General features: G+C 41.0%; 1 protein-coding gene across 1 annotated transcript in view; it reads right to left on the bottom strand.

Annotated features, from left to right (window-relative positions):
• Positions 1-1809: 1809 nt before the first annotated feature.
• The window catches only part of LOC137914049 (glutamate receptor ionotropic, kainate 3-like), a 60052-nt gene continuing 43751 nt past the window's right edge, over positions 1810-18110 (bottom strand). The window contains exons 11-16 of the mRNA XM_068757669.1: positions 12319-12542; positions 9024-9142; positions 5174-5391; positions 3537-3762; positions 3065-3315; positions 1810-2004 (exon numbers count right to left, since the gene is read on the bottom strand). Coding sequence (XP_068613770.1) covers positions 1810-2004; positions 3065-3315; positions 3537-3762; positions 5174-5391; positions 9024-9142; positions 12319-12542 — 1233 coding nt within the window. The remainder of the gene's footprint in view (positions 2005-3064; positions 3316-3536; positions 3763-5173; positions 5392-9023; positions 9143-12318; positions 12543-18110) is intronic.

Here is an 18110-nt window from a genome sequence, read left to right as displayed (position 1 = left end):
GAGGTTTCAGCGTTCAGCGTTGCTGTTCGTTCAGATCCCAGGTGAGAGCGCCTCACAGACTCCTTGAATATTCCCACAGCATGTCGCTTACTGAGGACGTAAACGTACCCAATACGCATAAAAATCAACACCGAATCATCACTGGTCTTCTGTTTGTCCAACTCATTTTCTTCCAGCGTGTTCACACCCCAGTACAGATTTACTCTGTCCACGCACATTAAACCAGATGCCCAGTTTCCATGACGCTCAGAAAGCAGAACAATTGATTTCCTGCCAAAAGTCCTCTCAATCACATCGGGTAAATTAAATAATTGTTCAGAAATGTGTGCAGAAGTAAATGGGACAATCAATAGTCCTGTAACCACACAACGTCCAACATGTGTTTGATGGGTCAGAATAAACACGCTCAAATACTGCACTGTAGCTTTAAGACCACAGCCTTACCTTGACCCAAGTTTATCAAGCTAAGATATATAGAGAAACACGCCATCGTCTTTCCAACTCGGTCTGTACATGTATTTCATATCACAGGTTTGCACAAACATTTGAAATTGATCGTATAATTGCTCCATCTTTTCGTGTTCGTGCAAGATCATGTTTTCAGAGACATCTTATTAAGAAAACATCTTTTTTTTTCTCCATTCTGATAATTCAATGACTGTTTTGTCTTCAAATTTGTATACCATTTTGAGATGAAAAGTTGCTGCAAATCCAGGAACTACAATTCAGTGTGTGTCAAATACAATTCACTTTGGATGCATATCACCTTGCGTTGTTTGGAAAAAACGTTACATAGCAAGGTATGCTAAGAGTAGCATTCAAACCACCGTGATTGAATTTTGAACACAAAACAAGGGCTCCTTAAAAAGCTGAGTGAGCAGGAAGTGGCTCATACTACACTGTGTGTAGTTTTGTTCAATGGCTGGATCTTTGGCAGTTTATCTTATTAAAATTCAATTATGTAGGAAATGATATTGACATATTGTACTTCTGTGCCAATACATCTATTCCCATAATAACATGATGGAATGGTCCACATTACGTCCTTGTTTTCAATCGATGATTAATTGCTTCTGTATAACAATGAAGTGAATTTCACATAACAACTTCCACGAACATATATTTACTGTTGAAAACTTTTGTCTCGCTATGGGTTTCCACCAAGAACAACACTGCAGACACAGAATGAATATTCTTACAGGTTATCATATTTGTCCCTGTGAACCATGCTTCCAAAAGTATCCTGCAGCCGGCGACTCAAAGATGGCCCCTCAAGCCTCGACAATGCCTTTGAGGTCATTTTTTTTTCTGCTGTCAAAGGCCATTCAGAAGTTTTATGTAAATCAACAGGATGAACGTAAGATATCGTTTAAGCTGATCCCCAGAGCGATTAAGTTTCTTTGCTGTATATCTTTCATTTATTGCCATTCTTACTAAAGTATTCAGTCTGTGTAGTCCCAAATAATTCTCTGTTTTTACACTGATTGAGTGAAACAACGTGCGTTCTCTTGTGTTTTTCTGCTGCACACGTAAACATCAGACGTGAAACTGATTATTTAGGTGTGCAATTTTCCCAGGACCTCTCACACATAATTCTTGTGGTTTTGGAGCATGGCAGTATGGCATAGATCTGTTGTTATACCTGTGTGGCCGATGCTGCCATTTTGAGTTGACCATGTTTAGTTAGTGTCCCCATATCACTGTGATTAAATGAATATCTTGTGATTGCATCTATGCCATTGTCTCTAGTCTCTGGCAACACCCCCGACACGCTGCTCAAGAGGCTCTTGCCCTGGGGAGAGCATATTGTCATGGGAACACGGGAGTCATCCCAGTGCTGCAGCTCATGTTGTCCTTTCCCGGGAGTCGTCGGTCGTTGTAGGCGTGCATGTTGATCACCGCATCCGTCTTCACCGTGACTGGGGGCCGGGGTCTGTGCTTCACCCGCCTCTCGAAGGTGAACGACAGTCTGATCTCGTCCACCATGGCACTGCACAAAGACCTCTGGGCAAAAAGGGAGGATACGGAGAGGGGAGCGAGAAGGAGAATAGGAGGGGGGGGGGAGTAAATGCCTTAGCATTAAATTGTTCTGACAGCGTAGAGTGTCGACAGTCTAAAGAGCACAGGATGCATTTGAACGTAACATTCATGCTGTTTTGCTTATGGTGTGTGTGTGTGTATGTGCGCCTGCATGCGTGGCTTTCAGCAAAGTCAAATCACGGCAACGCCACACATGAAGGAGTACGGCGCGTGAGCGTGCACGCAGCTGCTCACTTAGCATGACTCATATTAGTGAATTACAACACCAAAGTTTTCATGCTATTCTAACAAATCCAATGACAAATAATTGATTCATTCTCTTTGCTCCAATTTGCAATTATGACTGTTAAAATAAGCAAATATTGTGGCGTCACAGCCGAGCTCTTGCAGGGATTATCCAAAGGCATGCTCACGCTTTGAAAGTTGTTTCAGTTAAAACCCACGAATACAACGCAAAGGCTGTACGTATTGTAGCACCAAAGAGCCAATACAGTGGAACCTCGGTTATGGAACAACTCGATATTCAAACACAAAAAAAAGGCGTTTAAATTGCCTCAGAAGTCGAACAAATTTTCGGAGTTCTAATGCACACAAACGAACACGAGTGAACGAAGGCGGAGTCTACCCGTGTAGGCTCAGTTTGGGTCGACCTGCCATAGCAGAAAGACTGTGCAAATTTAGGCACGTGAAGGGTGTGTTGGCAGGCAATACAAGGGAAATGTATCTGGCGCGTAGGAACGGATGAATTAAGCTTCCATTATTTCTTATGGAAAATATAGCATCGGTTTTCAAACAAAATTACAAAATGAATTAAGTTCGACAAACGAGATTCCGCTGTAAAGGGTCCAGCGGGCAGGAGTTGGTGCCATCTAGTGGTGTAAGTGACAGAGTATACATAGAACGCAAAAGTCCCTATATAGGCTGTTAGTTTTGTCACTGCAGATCAATGAAAACATGATTCCGAATATTGAATTCCATTATTAACCAATAAATTCATAAAAAAATCTAAATAATTTATGAGTACCTGCTCGCGTTCTGCAGTCTTCCTCAGCTTGTAGATGAATTCGGCAATTGCCACAAAAACAGACAGCACTAGGCCAGATGCCAGCACAATGAATATGCCACCCAGTTTCTGGATACCCATGGGGCCTGTCTCGCGACGCTCTTCATCCAAGCAGCTGCTTCCACTCCACCACTTCTCCTTCAGCATGTGTAGATGCCCATCCTCCAAGATGCTCAGGATTGCTATGGTGATTTTGTCCCTGTATGGGGAGCCTGGAAGCAACATAAGGCCTCATTTGCTTTGGAAGAAACACCAGCTGGATTCTGTGATAATAAGGCTTAAAAACATGTTGAAGTATTCTGTGGCTGGTAGCTAAAAAGCAATCTCTAACCCTCATCCTTCAAAGACAGAACATAAAAGAGGTTTATTTTATTAGATTTCTTTTAAGGCTTCATAGTTTAAAAATTGGCCTCCAGTCATTCGCATGGCTTACCTAGAGGAGTGCCGATGCCATAGCCTTTGCTGTCAATGAGCCCTCCCACCTGTGTCAGGTTACAGTCCCTCCTAGTAATGTAATCGATAGTTGTAGACTCCATAATGAGGGCATAGTCAGACTTCACCACCCTCTGAATCCCGTCTTCTATGGACTTCACCAAAGATGTGCTCGGCTTGCTGCTCATGAAGGCCCACATTTTCTCAAAAGTAGACACCTTAGATTTCTGCAGGGATGGAGAAAGAGACCGTTTTAACTTGCTGGGTTTATAAATTTGGACCTCATTGGAACATCTGTTTCGCTGCAGGTGAGGATAAAGTAGCACAAAAAGAGAGTTATTTCTCTATTGCAAAAGTTGCGCTTGCAGCTAAACCACACGATCCTCCTCGCGCCCCCCCCCCCCCCCCCCCCCCCACCCATCCCCGATGAGCAGATTAGCATCAGAACTATCGGGATTGTTTCGGATCACGTGTGGTATTTAGGAGAAAAAGAAACCCACATCATTTAGTCAATGACCAAACAGATTCATGTGATTGCATGCTCCCACAAATCTCCACTGTTACACAATTAAAGGACAGCAAATCGAAGCGTTGTGGGCATCTATTCTCCTGCATGCTACTGGAGCAGCGATACTAGAATGCCCCTCCATTAGTCCTGCATTAAGCTATGTGGGATTTCAATGCAATCTTTATGAGGTGCATGCATCTCAGTTAGGGTAGTTACTGAATTTTTCTGTTGGAGGAATGAATAGAGCTCAAATCACACTCACATAGATTCAAGAACAAAAATCATGCACAATTCATTATGTCACGTAAGGATTAGGACCAAATCCTCCAGTTGCATACATCTGCAAAGCTTTCATCGTTTACACCCCCCACAGTCTCCTCAGTATTTATCATGCTTCTCTGCCTCATTGAGCCGAAATCATTAGGCCTTTCTGTGTGAGCCAGGGGGAGCAGAGGGCACTTGAGCTATGGCACACTGATGAGGTAATTAAGCACCTGTGTCTACTTCTATTCCTGACACTGGAAACACAACTGCAATTTATCCAAGTACACAGAATGATCTAGAATAACGCTCATTTACACAGCTATTGAGCAAGCTGAAGGTTTGATTTTCCTTTCAAAACATCAACAAGTGGAGTCGGATCCAGATTCCCTAATTATCATCCCAGGACACTTTGTATTAATAGGATGAAGCACGGAAGAGGAGGGATCTTAACAATATTGTGATTATTGACTGGGAACACATTGGGATACAGTAAGTAGACGACACCTTTGTTTTGAATGCACATAACTTCAAAAATCAGGGTAGGTTCTCTTTTTTAATATATTTAAAAATATGAATCAAAATATGGAGAAACTAACGGATACATTAGTTATTCATCAGCAGAATCTAAAGCCAGTCTGAAAATGAAATCAAAAAAGCCCTGCAGACAAAGTCTGAACATTTGGAGTAGAAACTCATTTTGGAGAAACGCATCAGAGTAGAAGAAGACGAAAAGCTGAATTTGACTTTGCTGTGGGAATTAAGATCTAAGAGTAAAGTTGACCTTTTATATATTTTGTATGTACAACCCCACTAAATCTAGTTTTTTTGCAGTCAGTTTCCACCCAACAAAAACAATTTTATTATACCTTGAAGAACGTCATGGTTGCGCCATCTTTGACCACGCCATACTCGATCTTCGTCTGCTTGGCGATGTCATCGGCCGAGTCCATGGGTGAGTCCATCCTCTCCACCGTGAGAAAGGCTGCCAGATTAGCCGTGTATGATGATATGATGATGAGCGTGAAGAACCACCAGATCCCGCCGATGATCCTGGTAGAGAGGGCTTTGGGCATCAGCTCTGAGCCTGCGTGTGACACAAATCACACACGATATTTAGCAGTCGACGAGATCAAGTTGTACCTGCCAGCGCTAAGTGAATTAATCAGCATTTTTGTAGATTAGCCTGCACGTGTTTTTGGCAGTGCTGCTTGTGCTGATCAAGGTCCCGTCAGCGAGGAAAGAGAAAATGAAGCCAATTTTACTCTGGAAAGGAAATTATATGTTCCGCAACATTCTGCATCCGATATAAAAAGCTCTAATTTTAGCCCCTCGAGTTGACAATGCTAACTTTTCACTCACACCCCATGCATTTATTGAACAGTCCATTCATTTTGCAGTTGTTTTGAGATCCAGCTTACATTACTAACAATAATTGTATACAATATCTACAATAATATTAAAATCCTTCACAATTTTTTTTTACAATTTAATTTAGCAATTCAGTGTTTGTTCTCTTTGAAGCGTCTCACTGAGAGTCTGTTTCATGCGCTGCAATTACCAATTGTTCACCACTGCAATCACACTTAACCGCTTTCTACTACCAAAGCACTTCCGGCATTGAGATAGCAGTTTGGATTTATCAAGTGATAAATCGTAGTATTTGCAGTTGATCTCCGTCTGGTATTGAATGTTTTTCCTGGAATGGGTTTAGCCGTCAGTGACTGGGAAGAAAGAGCATCGATGCAGGATTTGAGCTCAAATACACAGAAAGAAAATGTTAATGAACCAAGGCACGTAGTAAATAACGTATCTCATCAAAAGCTGCCGAGAGTCGGCACCGATGAATTTTGCAAACAAATCTGAACAGTCTGTGTCCGAAAACGAAAAATCAGCGTTTTCTGCAAGCTATATTTTGTATCCGTCTAAACCAGCCCTGACTTTGAGTGGTCCTCTGCTGAGTAATACTATGTTTACAATGGCTCACTGACTGGTGTTAAACTTACTTTATATCTCATCTCTGACAACCTTTAAAATACCCTTGTGCTTTGTGCACTCTGTTACTTTACTGAGAAGATTTACGAGGGTAATTCTAAAGAGTAACAAGCCCACGCAAGGGGGGGGGGGGGGCAGAGTGGTCAGCTCTTTAACCTCTTCCACAAAATTTGATTGGATTTGTCCTTTGTGGTTTGACAAAGACATGGTTGGAAACAAGGGAAGACAATAGCATCCTTTAATTCGCCATGACTTCAGAGAGGGAAGATCCCGATTCATTCTGTACTTGCACTAAAAATGGAGTGAAGCAACGGGGTACCTCAATTGAATTCCACACTATGAAGTGCTGTTGTCAGCGGGGAACAGTATATTGCACCGCATCAGGACTCTAATAAATACAAAAAGCAGATCAGTCATGCGGTGCCAGGGAAATAAAACGGTGTCAATATGCCATACATTTCCTTGAGGAAGGAGTCCTAACTTATAAAGCAAGAAAAAAATAAATGCTCTTTCAGCACGGACGACACTGATGCTATTTCGGTAACCAAATACCGGTTACCCCCCCTCATTCACATGAATGTGGTAAAAACAACACAAGACATCAGCACATGGGATTTTCATTTCATAAACTGATTAAGGTTACCAAGACATGCTGAAAAATATGTTTAAACTATTATTGGTGGTTAGAGCAATGCTGCTGCCAATGCTTTTAAGATAAACTTCTGACTGCCATGGAAACATTTCCTCTCACCTGTTCATCTCCCCCAAAGAGGGATCCCCTCTCGGGAGTACTTTATACAATAAGGGAATGGTACTCGTTAGGCACCATTAACAGTACAGCAAATAATTATTTAGAGGAGTTCACAGAATCATAATGACACTTCGCAAACTGAATGTTGTTGTTTTTTATATGTCATTTAAAAGAAAAATTAAAAGGCTGCAGCATGCTAAACATGATAAGCCCATTTTCTGGAGTGTTTCCTCCCACTGCAAAATGTCACCATGAATTATTCCTGCATGAAGAAGCAAAAAATGCAATAATTTAAGTTTAAAAACATTTACTGTGGAAGCCAACTTGATTAAATCAAGTCAGAAGAGAATGAGAGTGGCGGGAATAAATGCACAACCCCCCCCCCCCCCCCTGCAAAATGATTTTATGTGAGGGAATCAGTTTATGGAAATAGATCAGGCATATGTTTGTTGTGAGAAAACCTTACTGTGACCCTCACTTCTGAAGTACACAAAGCCTCTGCTTCTGCACATCCTCACATTTTGTGTTCTTTGTGTTGTCAATGACACCTCACTGACTCACTCCCACAGACAGGCTGCTCAACGGGTTTTTTTTGGATCTCCTCAAACACGTCCATTTGCATTTTAAACATGTCAAGGAAATGGCTTCTGTCTCAGCTGCTGTCACTGTGTTTGGCAGACAAGCTGAGGATGTCTGTTTATGTGACGGAGACAAAATATGTGTAGCTGCAGATATCACCACACGGCATGTGTTACAAGGTACTGTACTCTACAAATAGGTGTCATGGAAAGCCAGAAATACAGTGTTATTTTGAAACGGTTCCATTTTATTATCACTTCTTTTTCGGGGGGGAGAACCTCCTTGTGGTAACATCATATATTTATGCACAGATATGGATAAACTTGTTATAAAACATAAATCAGCTGCACAATCCTGAGAAACTGCAGCACATGCAGACAACGATGTGAGTCACGGAGCCAACTATAATGATGGAGTCTCCACGTTTGAGTTTAATAATGGAGACGACTAACTATCTCGTTGTGTTCTGATTCTCTCTTTCTGCTCTTCCTCCCGGCACACTGGCGCTTCCCTCACAACCCTCTGCCTTCACCGGCAAATTGGCAGAGCTGCTAGGCAGTTTCACGAGAGTGCTGAGCTCCTAATGAATTGCTGAATACATCTCCGTCCTTACAGGCATAGATCCCTCTGCCGTGTCTCTCTAGGACTCCTTGATAAGCCTTGTTACAGTGAGGTTAAACGTTTAATGACTCAGTTCTTCCTGGGTTTTCTTGTGCCTCTTTTTTTTCATACCAAAACCCTACAAATTGGCAGCTCATCCATTCTCAACTGATTCCCAGCCCTTACATTTTTTCTTTTTTTATAAAAAATATTTTTTGAGTCAAAGGGTAGAATTAAGTCTCCAGTTCTGGCTTTAGTGAAACATGTTGCATTCTTCTGTTCAACTGGTCTCAACATGAGGAATTAGCATTAAAAAGGTTGCAGTGTGATTTCATTGGTGGGACAATTGCATGCGAAACATGAATGGATTCTCTACAGCTGTTCAGTCAGCCTTGCAAAAATCACAGCAGCGATTTCTAGCATGGCGGTTGTTGCTCATTCCTCTTTGTCCCAGCATGCAGAAAGGTCTTGAGCGGGGCCGGCCGCTGTGCTATCCAGAAATAAATGCAGCAATGGCTTCCATTCTTGGCTGACAATTTCTGACAAGCGCCTGGCACTAGCTCTTCTCTTTTTTTAAAACACGTGACAACATGCTTCTCTTTTGTCGTGTAAGACTGAGCTCTGCTGTCGTTCCTGACAGGTAAATAAATATCTTTTGAAACAGTTCCGGAATGGAAATCAGAGCGCTTGTCAGTTAGAGGAGCTGGAAGTGGGAGCTAGCGGTGCACCGGAAAACAGGAGTGGTGTGATGGTATTGTTTTTGACAGCTGGGTGGAATGCGTGAGCCGCCATACCTTGTTGCATTAAGGAGCCGACTCCAAACCAGAAGCTGTTGAGGAGGGTGAAGTTGTTCTCCACCACATCCGATCCAGGGTTGCAGGGATGGGCGTCGTACCACTCGTATGGGCTGAACCTGTAAATGAGACAGAGGGTTGAAGGTTAATCTTTATCAAATAATGGTATTAACTCAAATGAGACACAAATTAATGGCCTGCACTAATAGAAAACTAGCTACAAAGCAGCATTTAACCAGCTTTAAAAAAAAAAAAAAAAAATTGCGGTGCAGTGAAACAAGCTGTAAACTCGACCGATATGAATCAGATAAAGTCGCAGCCCATCCTGCAAATTAACAGGTCCAAAGCAATACAAGCACTCATTTGGAGCCAGATGGAGTTGAGAAGTCCTCTCCTACAGTCGGTTTATTTGAGCTGTTGCACTAAAAAGAAAAGGACTGATGAGAGCAGTAAGAGTGAACCAAACCTTACAGTTGCAAGCCGTAAAAACCAAACCAATGAGCTGAAAGACTTTAAAAAGCCCTATAAAGCTGAGGGGAAGTGCAGAGTCGGGCTTTCTGTCAGCTCATCACTATGAGCTCTCAAATTAAAAAGTTTGATCAATTGTTGAGTATAAAATGCTCTGAATATTTTAGAGTGTGTGCCGTGTGGTCATAGCATGTTGGGAATGATGCAACCGTACATTCCGGGATGTTTTACGCCACGGTTTAAAAAGTTTGTCACCTCACATCAATGTACTTCAACTAAATGGCGTTGGCCTAGATTTATCGTCAAACATCCTCTCAATTCTATCATACGTTCGAAAGGTGACAATTACTGCAAATGCTGCACGTCCATGTTGATGAGGGAAGACGCGATTTAACGTCACAATGACGTTTATTCTGGGTTTTCTGCAGGTTGGAAATAAATTATCTGATAATCTCCTCAAAATGAGGCAAAACTGTTGCCTTCATAACATTTAATGTGAAAATGGCAGAACAAAACAACAAAAAACTAAAAGACTGACTCCACGTTACTGGAACCCACAGTGTCGAATCTCCAAGTGCATATTCTGAAGGATCATAATAAGAACAACATAGAGCGACTCAATTGATTGGATTTTATATTGTTTAAGAGATAGACACGCTTGAATCTAATTACATGGTGCAGAAATATTTTCTGTCGGCAATCTATTTTAATCAAACCCTGAAAAGGACTGCTGATTAATCGAGCGGCTCCATAATGGAGGCTGTTCCAGCCATTGCTGGAATATCAACTATGTATTAAAGTTGCACAAATAAAGGCATCCTTGTTTCACACACACACACAGATATTGATAACTGGGAAGGAGAAGGAAAGTTGAAAGGTAATCCTTCTTAAAAGAAACATGGAATCTAATGGATAATTTGGGAGTGACCAGAGCTTGTGTATGTACTGCTGTTGGTGCAGACACATGTTTGCATTTGTGTCTTTGGGAAAACACACAGATTTAACCTTTAGGTTGCACAGAATTTAGTGCAGATGTCCACTGAGCTAATCCCACCTTGTGCAAGTTGAATTTTTTATTCATTAAAACTCCTACTGCGAAATTACTATTGTTTCCAGAAATGTGTCACTTCCTATTTCTAACTCGTGTGGCTATAATATTTGCCGGAAAGGCCTCAGGCAACAGTTGTACAAATGTGGTACTTCATAGCATTTCACTTAATTCCCTCGGTTTTATTATGTATTCCTTTAATGTTAAATTGAAAACCACAGTTTAAAAACAGGAGATGCTTTCTGCCCGTCCGAACCACACATGAACTGGACTCAAAAGAAAAGAGCAAAGCCTTTCCTTCACTGTGCTCAGTGAAATTAGAAGACCGTGTCAGACAATGTGACAGTGCTGATTTATTCCCCTTGTTAATTTCTAAAAAGGTTTACCTGGCAAGCAGAGATATAATGTGCTGAACAGTCCCCGTACAGAAATGCCTCCTAAATCGCGCTATTACCCCTAATGGGAAAAACCGAACGAAAAAGAACAAGAAGCGCGCTGAAAATGTTTCCAAACCATAAGTCCTGAGATATTGTATGCCAACAGTACTGCACAAAATAAACATGTTCGAGTAATAGACTGCAAACAGGTCCTTCTGAAGAAGAATACACAATTAAAAAAAACCTTCTAATCATTAATCATTTGCTCTATATTTTTTCATAGATTTCTCCCGGTTTTGAGTTTTAAAGCACATATATTATATATTCTCTCCCTTAAGGCCCTTAAACCACTTCAAGGGTGAAAGAATGGGCTGTTTTATCTGAAAATGAAGAGCTTTTTGATTTCACAGGCACATAAGCATTATAGTATACTATATTTTACATTTAATTTCCTTCTGCAACCAAAATGTGTCTGTCGAAATATATGAATTAAAAGATTGTGTTTTATAGCAAAGAAGTGAAGTGTTTCTCACGAATATTGTTGTCAGTGATCTGTCCAGCATTTGCTGAAGTAACCCTCTCAGTGTCTGTTTTATGCTCACATGATGCACTTCTGGGAAAACAGCCAGCTTCCAAAAAAAAACTGATGCAAGAGTTTAAGATGATTTTGTTCTTATGTGAAGCCACTCCAGAATTGATTTGGTCTCTCACAAATGAGGAGGATAGAGGAGTGCAGCTGTTGGCTCTCAAGCCCCAGAATTCCTATCAAAGCTTGCTTTTCTAGAACTTCCTTGAGCACCGCTTTGCATGAGAAGCTGCAGGAAATGCCGACAATGGTGTTAACAGGATATTCATCACATTCATGACTTAAACAAACATAGAAACGAGGACAAGGAGTGAAAATGAGCGAGATGCTTTGCAGCCAATCAAATATCCCCATCCATAAAAATTGTGACTTATCACTGTCTGAAATTTCATTTTCAATGCAAATGCTAATGGCTCATCTATAAATAGCATCGCTTCAGGTATGTATGTTATTCTTTTTACACTGCTATTAGAGCTGTTAGCATTTTTTGGCTCAGCAAGTACATTTTTTTAATGGCATATTGTTTAATGAGGCCTTGCCAATTCCAAAGACATCACACAGGAAACAAGAAATTGCAGCCTGGATGAGACTTTGCAACTCAACCGAGGGCTTTATTCTATTCCTCCTCCCACTGCTGGGCGGTTGAAAGCCCGGGCAGACATAGCTGTGTTGATTACTAACCAGGAGCGAGCACAGGATGGAAAAACTGGCTGTTCAACTGAGTCTGCAACGTTATTAGAGTAAATTACTAGGTGTATTTTGAGGCCGCTGGGGAAAAGTAGGACTGCTGGGACAAATTGTAACTTGTGAACTTACCTTGCAATGACAAAAAGGACGCAGCTAACCCCCAGGTAGGCCAAGAGAATGTAGACCCAGATGTCCGGAGTCATGGGGTTCAGGAAGGAGAAGAAGCCATTTTTGGTGACATTGGGTTTGCGATACAGGATGCTGATTCCCATGCTCATGAAGGGCTTGCTGAAATCGATGACCTTTGTACGTGTGTAGGTAATGGTGAGAGGAGCTACTGCCAAGTCTGCTCTCTGTAATGGAAAAAAAGATACATTTTTAAACTGTCTAGGCTAAAACTGATTTTGTTTTAGGTAATGTCAGCTTCTCCCGCATGTGAAGGGCTAAATCCTGAGTGAAATGTCTTAACAAATAACTTAATTGTATACAAATTCAAATTTCCCTCATGTTTTATATCTCTGTTTGCTTGACTTTTCATCTCAGTCAGCTTTAAATGCTGCTCAATCAGCTCAGATTCACCAACTGTCACATGTTTGACTCTCATCATCCTCGTCATCGACACCCCGACTAAATAAACGTACCCCTACAGCATAACACTGGTATTATTAGTTTGATATATTTTCAAGAACACTCACTATTTTTAGTTTTCTTCGTGATCTTGCTCAATAACCTATGAAGTTCTATCAAACTACAGACAAACAGATTAGTGCATACAAAGACTTTGCCTACTTGGTAGAGTTGTTATGTTATCTGTGATTCTTGCTACTTAGCATCCTAACACGCTTTAGTAATATTTGGAAGATGGCCAGTGCTATCATGCAGTATTATTCAGAACATAGTCACTACTGACGATGTGCACTATTGTTTTTGCACTGTGAACTTACAACAGGGCTGTGTAACATCTCGTTTATGTTATAGAAAGTTTAGTGCAGCACGATGATACATGGCTGTGACATTTTCAGTACAATTTTATGTGTAGGTGAATTTGATCATGTGAAAGTGAAATATGTTTCGGTCTATGGTGCCTTTTAGGAAATATTTGACATCACTGCAATGCATCGGATGCTGTTCCTTCCATAAAGCCATTATCTAGTGTCACCGGAATGACATATGACATCATCCAACTTTATGCAATGGACACGGCTAAGCATGACAAATATGTTGCAGTCACCTATTATATGTGTAAGAATGTATCTTCTGAAGGTTGTCATTTAGATTGGTGTCCCCCCCCCCCCCACACACACAACTCCCCTGCACCATGGATGGACAGGAGGTTAATGAAACCAGCTGCTTGTTTCACACTTGGATGCCCTATTTTCCTCTAAGAAACGGCTCCACTCTCAATGGGAGGCTTTCTTTCCTGGATACATACGGAACAAGGCCTGTTGCCACGACAATTTGCAAATGAAGACCAGTTTTCATCATTATATTATGCAAAGCCATAACAAATGAATTACAGATTAAGTGAATCTGCTGCTTCACACCCATAAATAGATAAAAAGAAAGCAATCTACCAGTGAACAATATTCCAGCGCTTTGGCTACAGTTTCATGTTTTCATCCATGTCTGTTTGCATGTTTATATGTCTAAAGCATGGCTCTTCATGCATCCATAACACAGACAGAATAATAACCCTGGAGCTTCATCTACCCTGTAGTCTGACCTCACACTATTAAATCCACTACTGCTGCTGATACAGATTATAATCTGCATCTTGTTTCAATTATGGACCTTGAATCTATTGTTTAACAGGAACACTTGTATAAGGATGAAAAGCAATGTTAGTCTTGATGTTTTATGTCTACTATTTTATGACAATGCAAATGTCATTTTTGTATTCAGACCATTTCCTTTTTCTATTATTTTTCTATTATGAGAGCCAGACGGACACGCGTCAGATTGCTTAGCCTTGGCAGAGGTATGTGCTTGACTGATTTCCATTCGTATTTGTTTTTTTTTTAACATTTACTTTCCGAGACCCTCGGGCTATTCTTGATGGGAATTCAACTTTCTCTGTGGCTTGGAGAACACCTCCTCGGGATTCATGTGATTGCAACCGCATAGTAAAAAAGAAAAGTCAGAAAGAAAACATTTCCACTTTGAGTGCAGCGCTGCAGATTCTCCTGTGGTCAGCACCACGATGGCTAAATACACGGTGACCTCAGAGGAAATGGAAAGATGTGAAAAGCTGTGCTCCCTGCGATGCATCTGCTGTCTCTTAAATTATTCAAATTTGTACATAGCATACCGCTCCCTCTATTCTCTGCTGCCAACTGCAGCTTCGAACCAACCTGCCACTCAGCTGGAAGATCAGCCGGCATGCTATTCCAGACATCCCCGCAGTGGGCTAATATACGTGCTGCATGTCCTTGTTCTGCTTCCTGCTTGGGCACACAGACTGGGCACAAGCAAGATAACCTGATAGTGCCCTGCTGCGTGCCACATGGCTCAGTGTTATCTGGGTTTGCAGATGGTGGGCTTAGCGGTGTTCTCCCTCCGGACCTCCTCACCTGATGACAGCCCGGAGGTTTTCATGAACTTGCAACCGACGCGATTCATGCATATCAAAAATAGCGGTTTTACATGTTGAACAAACTTAGAATTAGCACAAAGCTACTTCATTCTTTGTGTTTCTTTGTCTAAAGACAAAATGGAACTATGGTGTCTAGCTTCGCTGTAGCTCCAAACACACATTTAATTCCATGCAAAATAGAGCTAAGGCCTTTATCCACCAACAAACATTCGCACACTTTGCAACATATACAGTTTACAGCTTGCAATCTAAATCCTAATTTATAGCACATTGCCAGTGTGTGTGTGCTGTTGTGCTGCTTATTTGCTTCTTTAGACAAATATTTAAAATGGATACAACAGCGGGAATTCACTTAAAAATTTTGCATCTGCAGAAACGTGCTTTACTGAACCATGTAATAGTTACCAAAAAATGGAAATTTCTGCCGCAGGGATGTTGTGGGAATATATAAACGTTTGATTGGCCACTCATGCACGCATATACAAAATCAATAGAGAGGAATGGATGCTCAGTGGGACACTTCTGTACACAACAGCAAAGATGCCTGAATCCTCCGTCGTAATGCAGTCTAGCATCGAAATATACAAATGGCTAATGATGAAGAATACACAATGTAATCAGGAATTTTTGGGTTTGCATAAGCTGTGTGATAACAATGTGGTGAAACTGCGACTTTGGAAAGCGAGACAGACATGTTTGCTGTTGAAGCAGTTGAACTTTTGCCCTTGCAAGGCAAGGGTCAGTTCTTCTCACTGTCGGGCCATCGTGCTGTCTGACACAGGAGTCAAATTCATGTTCGTCCACTTGTGTGTGCTTCCTCAATCCAACAAAAATAAATTCTTAAATGAGAATAAAAATACTAAGTATGGGTTTAACCTGATGACAAAATTGTGCAGCTCAGCACGCCTTCCTTAAAGCTTTCCTGTGTGACCATACAGAGGAAAATAATGGGCTGTATGTTCTACAATACTAAATTGTTGCACTTGGCAGCACTTCTCATTCAGAACTATAGTTTAAGTTGTGTTGCATAAAAGAAAATGACTGTGCTTCAGCAGCATCTCCTCCGTGTGACAAAAAAAATCAATGGCCTGCAGAGATGAATACAGCTCACACCTAATTTAAACGAAAGTCAATCTGAAGACGACACCCCCACTAACATCCCCCAAACACCGCACATCAAATTTATAGTATGTGGCATGTCCGCCGTTCCTTCGGGGAGCCTCAAAGTGGTGAATACTGGATACATGCTGTGGAGAGGATTAGAGTTGGAATCACCTTAAAACAAACTCTCTCTAAAACAAAATGGTGTAAGATTCAAAATATGTTGTTTGGAGCGTAGATCCAGTAGATTAAACGTATCCTTTGTGTCAAAATGAGTCAGTTGAGATGGTCCGGGTATCTGATTATGATGCCTTCAGGTCACCTCTTCTTGGTACGTCCAAGCAGGAGGAGAATCCGGGTTAACCCAGTGCTCCCTGGAGGAATTACATATTCCATCTGGTCTGGGAATATCTATATATATATACATATTTTACTGATAACAATTCTCCTGATATATTTACGGGGGATATAAAACTGTTATAGTGTTATACTCTCAGTGACTATTTGCTCTCAAAATCCAAAAAGTTGAGATCTATCACCATTTTGTCAAATATAACTACATGTTGAATTCTTCATGGTGCTCAAGGAACCTAAAAAAGAGAAACTTTCTAAAATTCAACAGAGATGAAAATGTGACCCAGTTTCTCAAGATAATCCACAGACCTTGTGAGAAATTTCATGTACGGTAGCAGGTATTTTGTTTCAGTATCACTGCATTGAAGGAAGTGCGCATCAATTCAAGGATAAGAGGCAATTAAGCTCGATAAGTGGAGTTTTTCAGATTTTTATTATTTTTTCACCCTTTGATGCATTTTATTCAACATGTTATCTCCAAAAAATCTTACACCAAAATGTTCCGTGAAATGTAAAATAAACTGATTTGGGGGTGAAATGCCCCTTTAAAATGATACCCTTTATGTAATTCTGTGCTGCAACTATGATTTATGAGGCTGCGTTTTGTGAAATGATAGCGTGAATCCATAAGATTTGAGTTTCACAGCTGGTTTATCAGTTAAAACCAACTGTTTTCTCCTGTTTTCTTCCTCAAACATTATCTTTGTGGACTTTTTTTCATGTGAAGGCACTGATACCCAAGCAATTGTTATATATCTTATCTATCTGTATTACAATGAAAGAGCAATGGGTTTTTAAGAGGCTAATGGGGAGTAGTTATGAATACAAATTGAACAGATAAAAACTGTGACAGTGGCCATTTTCCCTCGGTATCTCTTTCTATAAGGCGTGCACAATAAATGCAATTTATGCATACAATATGTTAGAAATAGCCTTATATTTGGAACCAAGCAGAAAATCTTTTTTAGAAAACCGGCAACTTGCAGCCACTCTGACCTTCTATCTTTCCAGGCTCAGATCTGTTGAGCTCGTCATAAAGTTTATGTTGCTGCTGAGTCACGAGCAGGTTATCCACGCCAACAGGGATAAGGAAATTACTGAACCGCAAAAGATCGCTGACGGAGAAAAAAAAAAAAAATCCACACACACACACACAAAAAAAAAACAGCCGTTCTCAGCCGAGCGATAAGAGGCTATAAGTAGCAGTATAGATTCTAATCTGCTCTTCTGCAGCAATTCACAAAGGCAATAGAGCTGGCAAAAAAGATAAAACACATACGCACTCTGAATATATCTCTTTTAATATATTCATCAAAATTTAAATCACTCTTTGCATTTATATTAATTGAATTAAAATATCCCAATTCACACAACCCTGTACCCTGTAGATCGTCCCTTTAGACCAGACTGGACTAAAACAAAGAGGCTATGTGCTGTTAACTGCTGGAACCATGTATGTCCATGTGGCGCCAGGTTGCCCGCATCCTCTACCTTTAACAATCAATTTGTCCCCCTCAAGGTTATTGTTATTAGCATGGATCGAGCAAAAAGCTTAGGTGGAGAAACAAAGTGCTGCACTGGGAGCCCACCTTTCCCAACCCTTTCAGCACCATGCCATTGACTCTTGTCATATGCAATTCCCCGCACTAAATGCCACTTAAGCTATTACAAGTTTTCAGCCGAGTACACAGGGCTGACCCGATGGGGCTGAGGACAAAGAGAGAGCATCGACAGGGGCACTTATGAAATGCTGGGAGAGAATTGCCGCCATCACTTCAATGCGAGACTGTTTCATGGCCGCTGAGGCTTTGAGACGCATCACACCCCAGCAAGCTGATTGCAGGCATGTTCGCGAGCATCCTTTAGAATATAT

The sequence above is a fragment of the Brachionichthys hirsutus genome, unplaced genomic scaffold, assembly GCF_040956055.1.
Source record: "Brachionichthys hirsutus isolate HB-005 unplaced genomic scaffold, CSIRO-AGI_Bhir_v1 contig_761, whole genome shotgun sequence".
NCBI classification, from domain to species: Eukaryota; Metazoa; Chordata; class Actinopteri; order Lophiiformes; family Brachionichthyidae; genus Brachionichthys; species Brachionichthys hirsutus.
The sequence above is the reverse complement of the archived record's forward strand: the minus strand, read 5'-3'. Positions and strand labels throughout refer to the sequence as shown.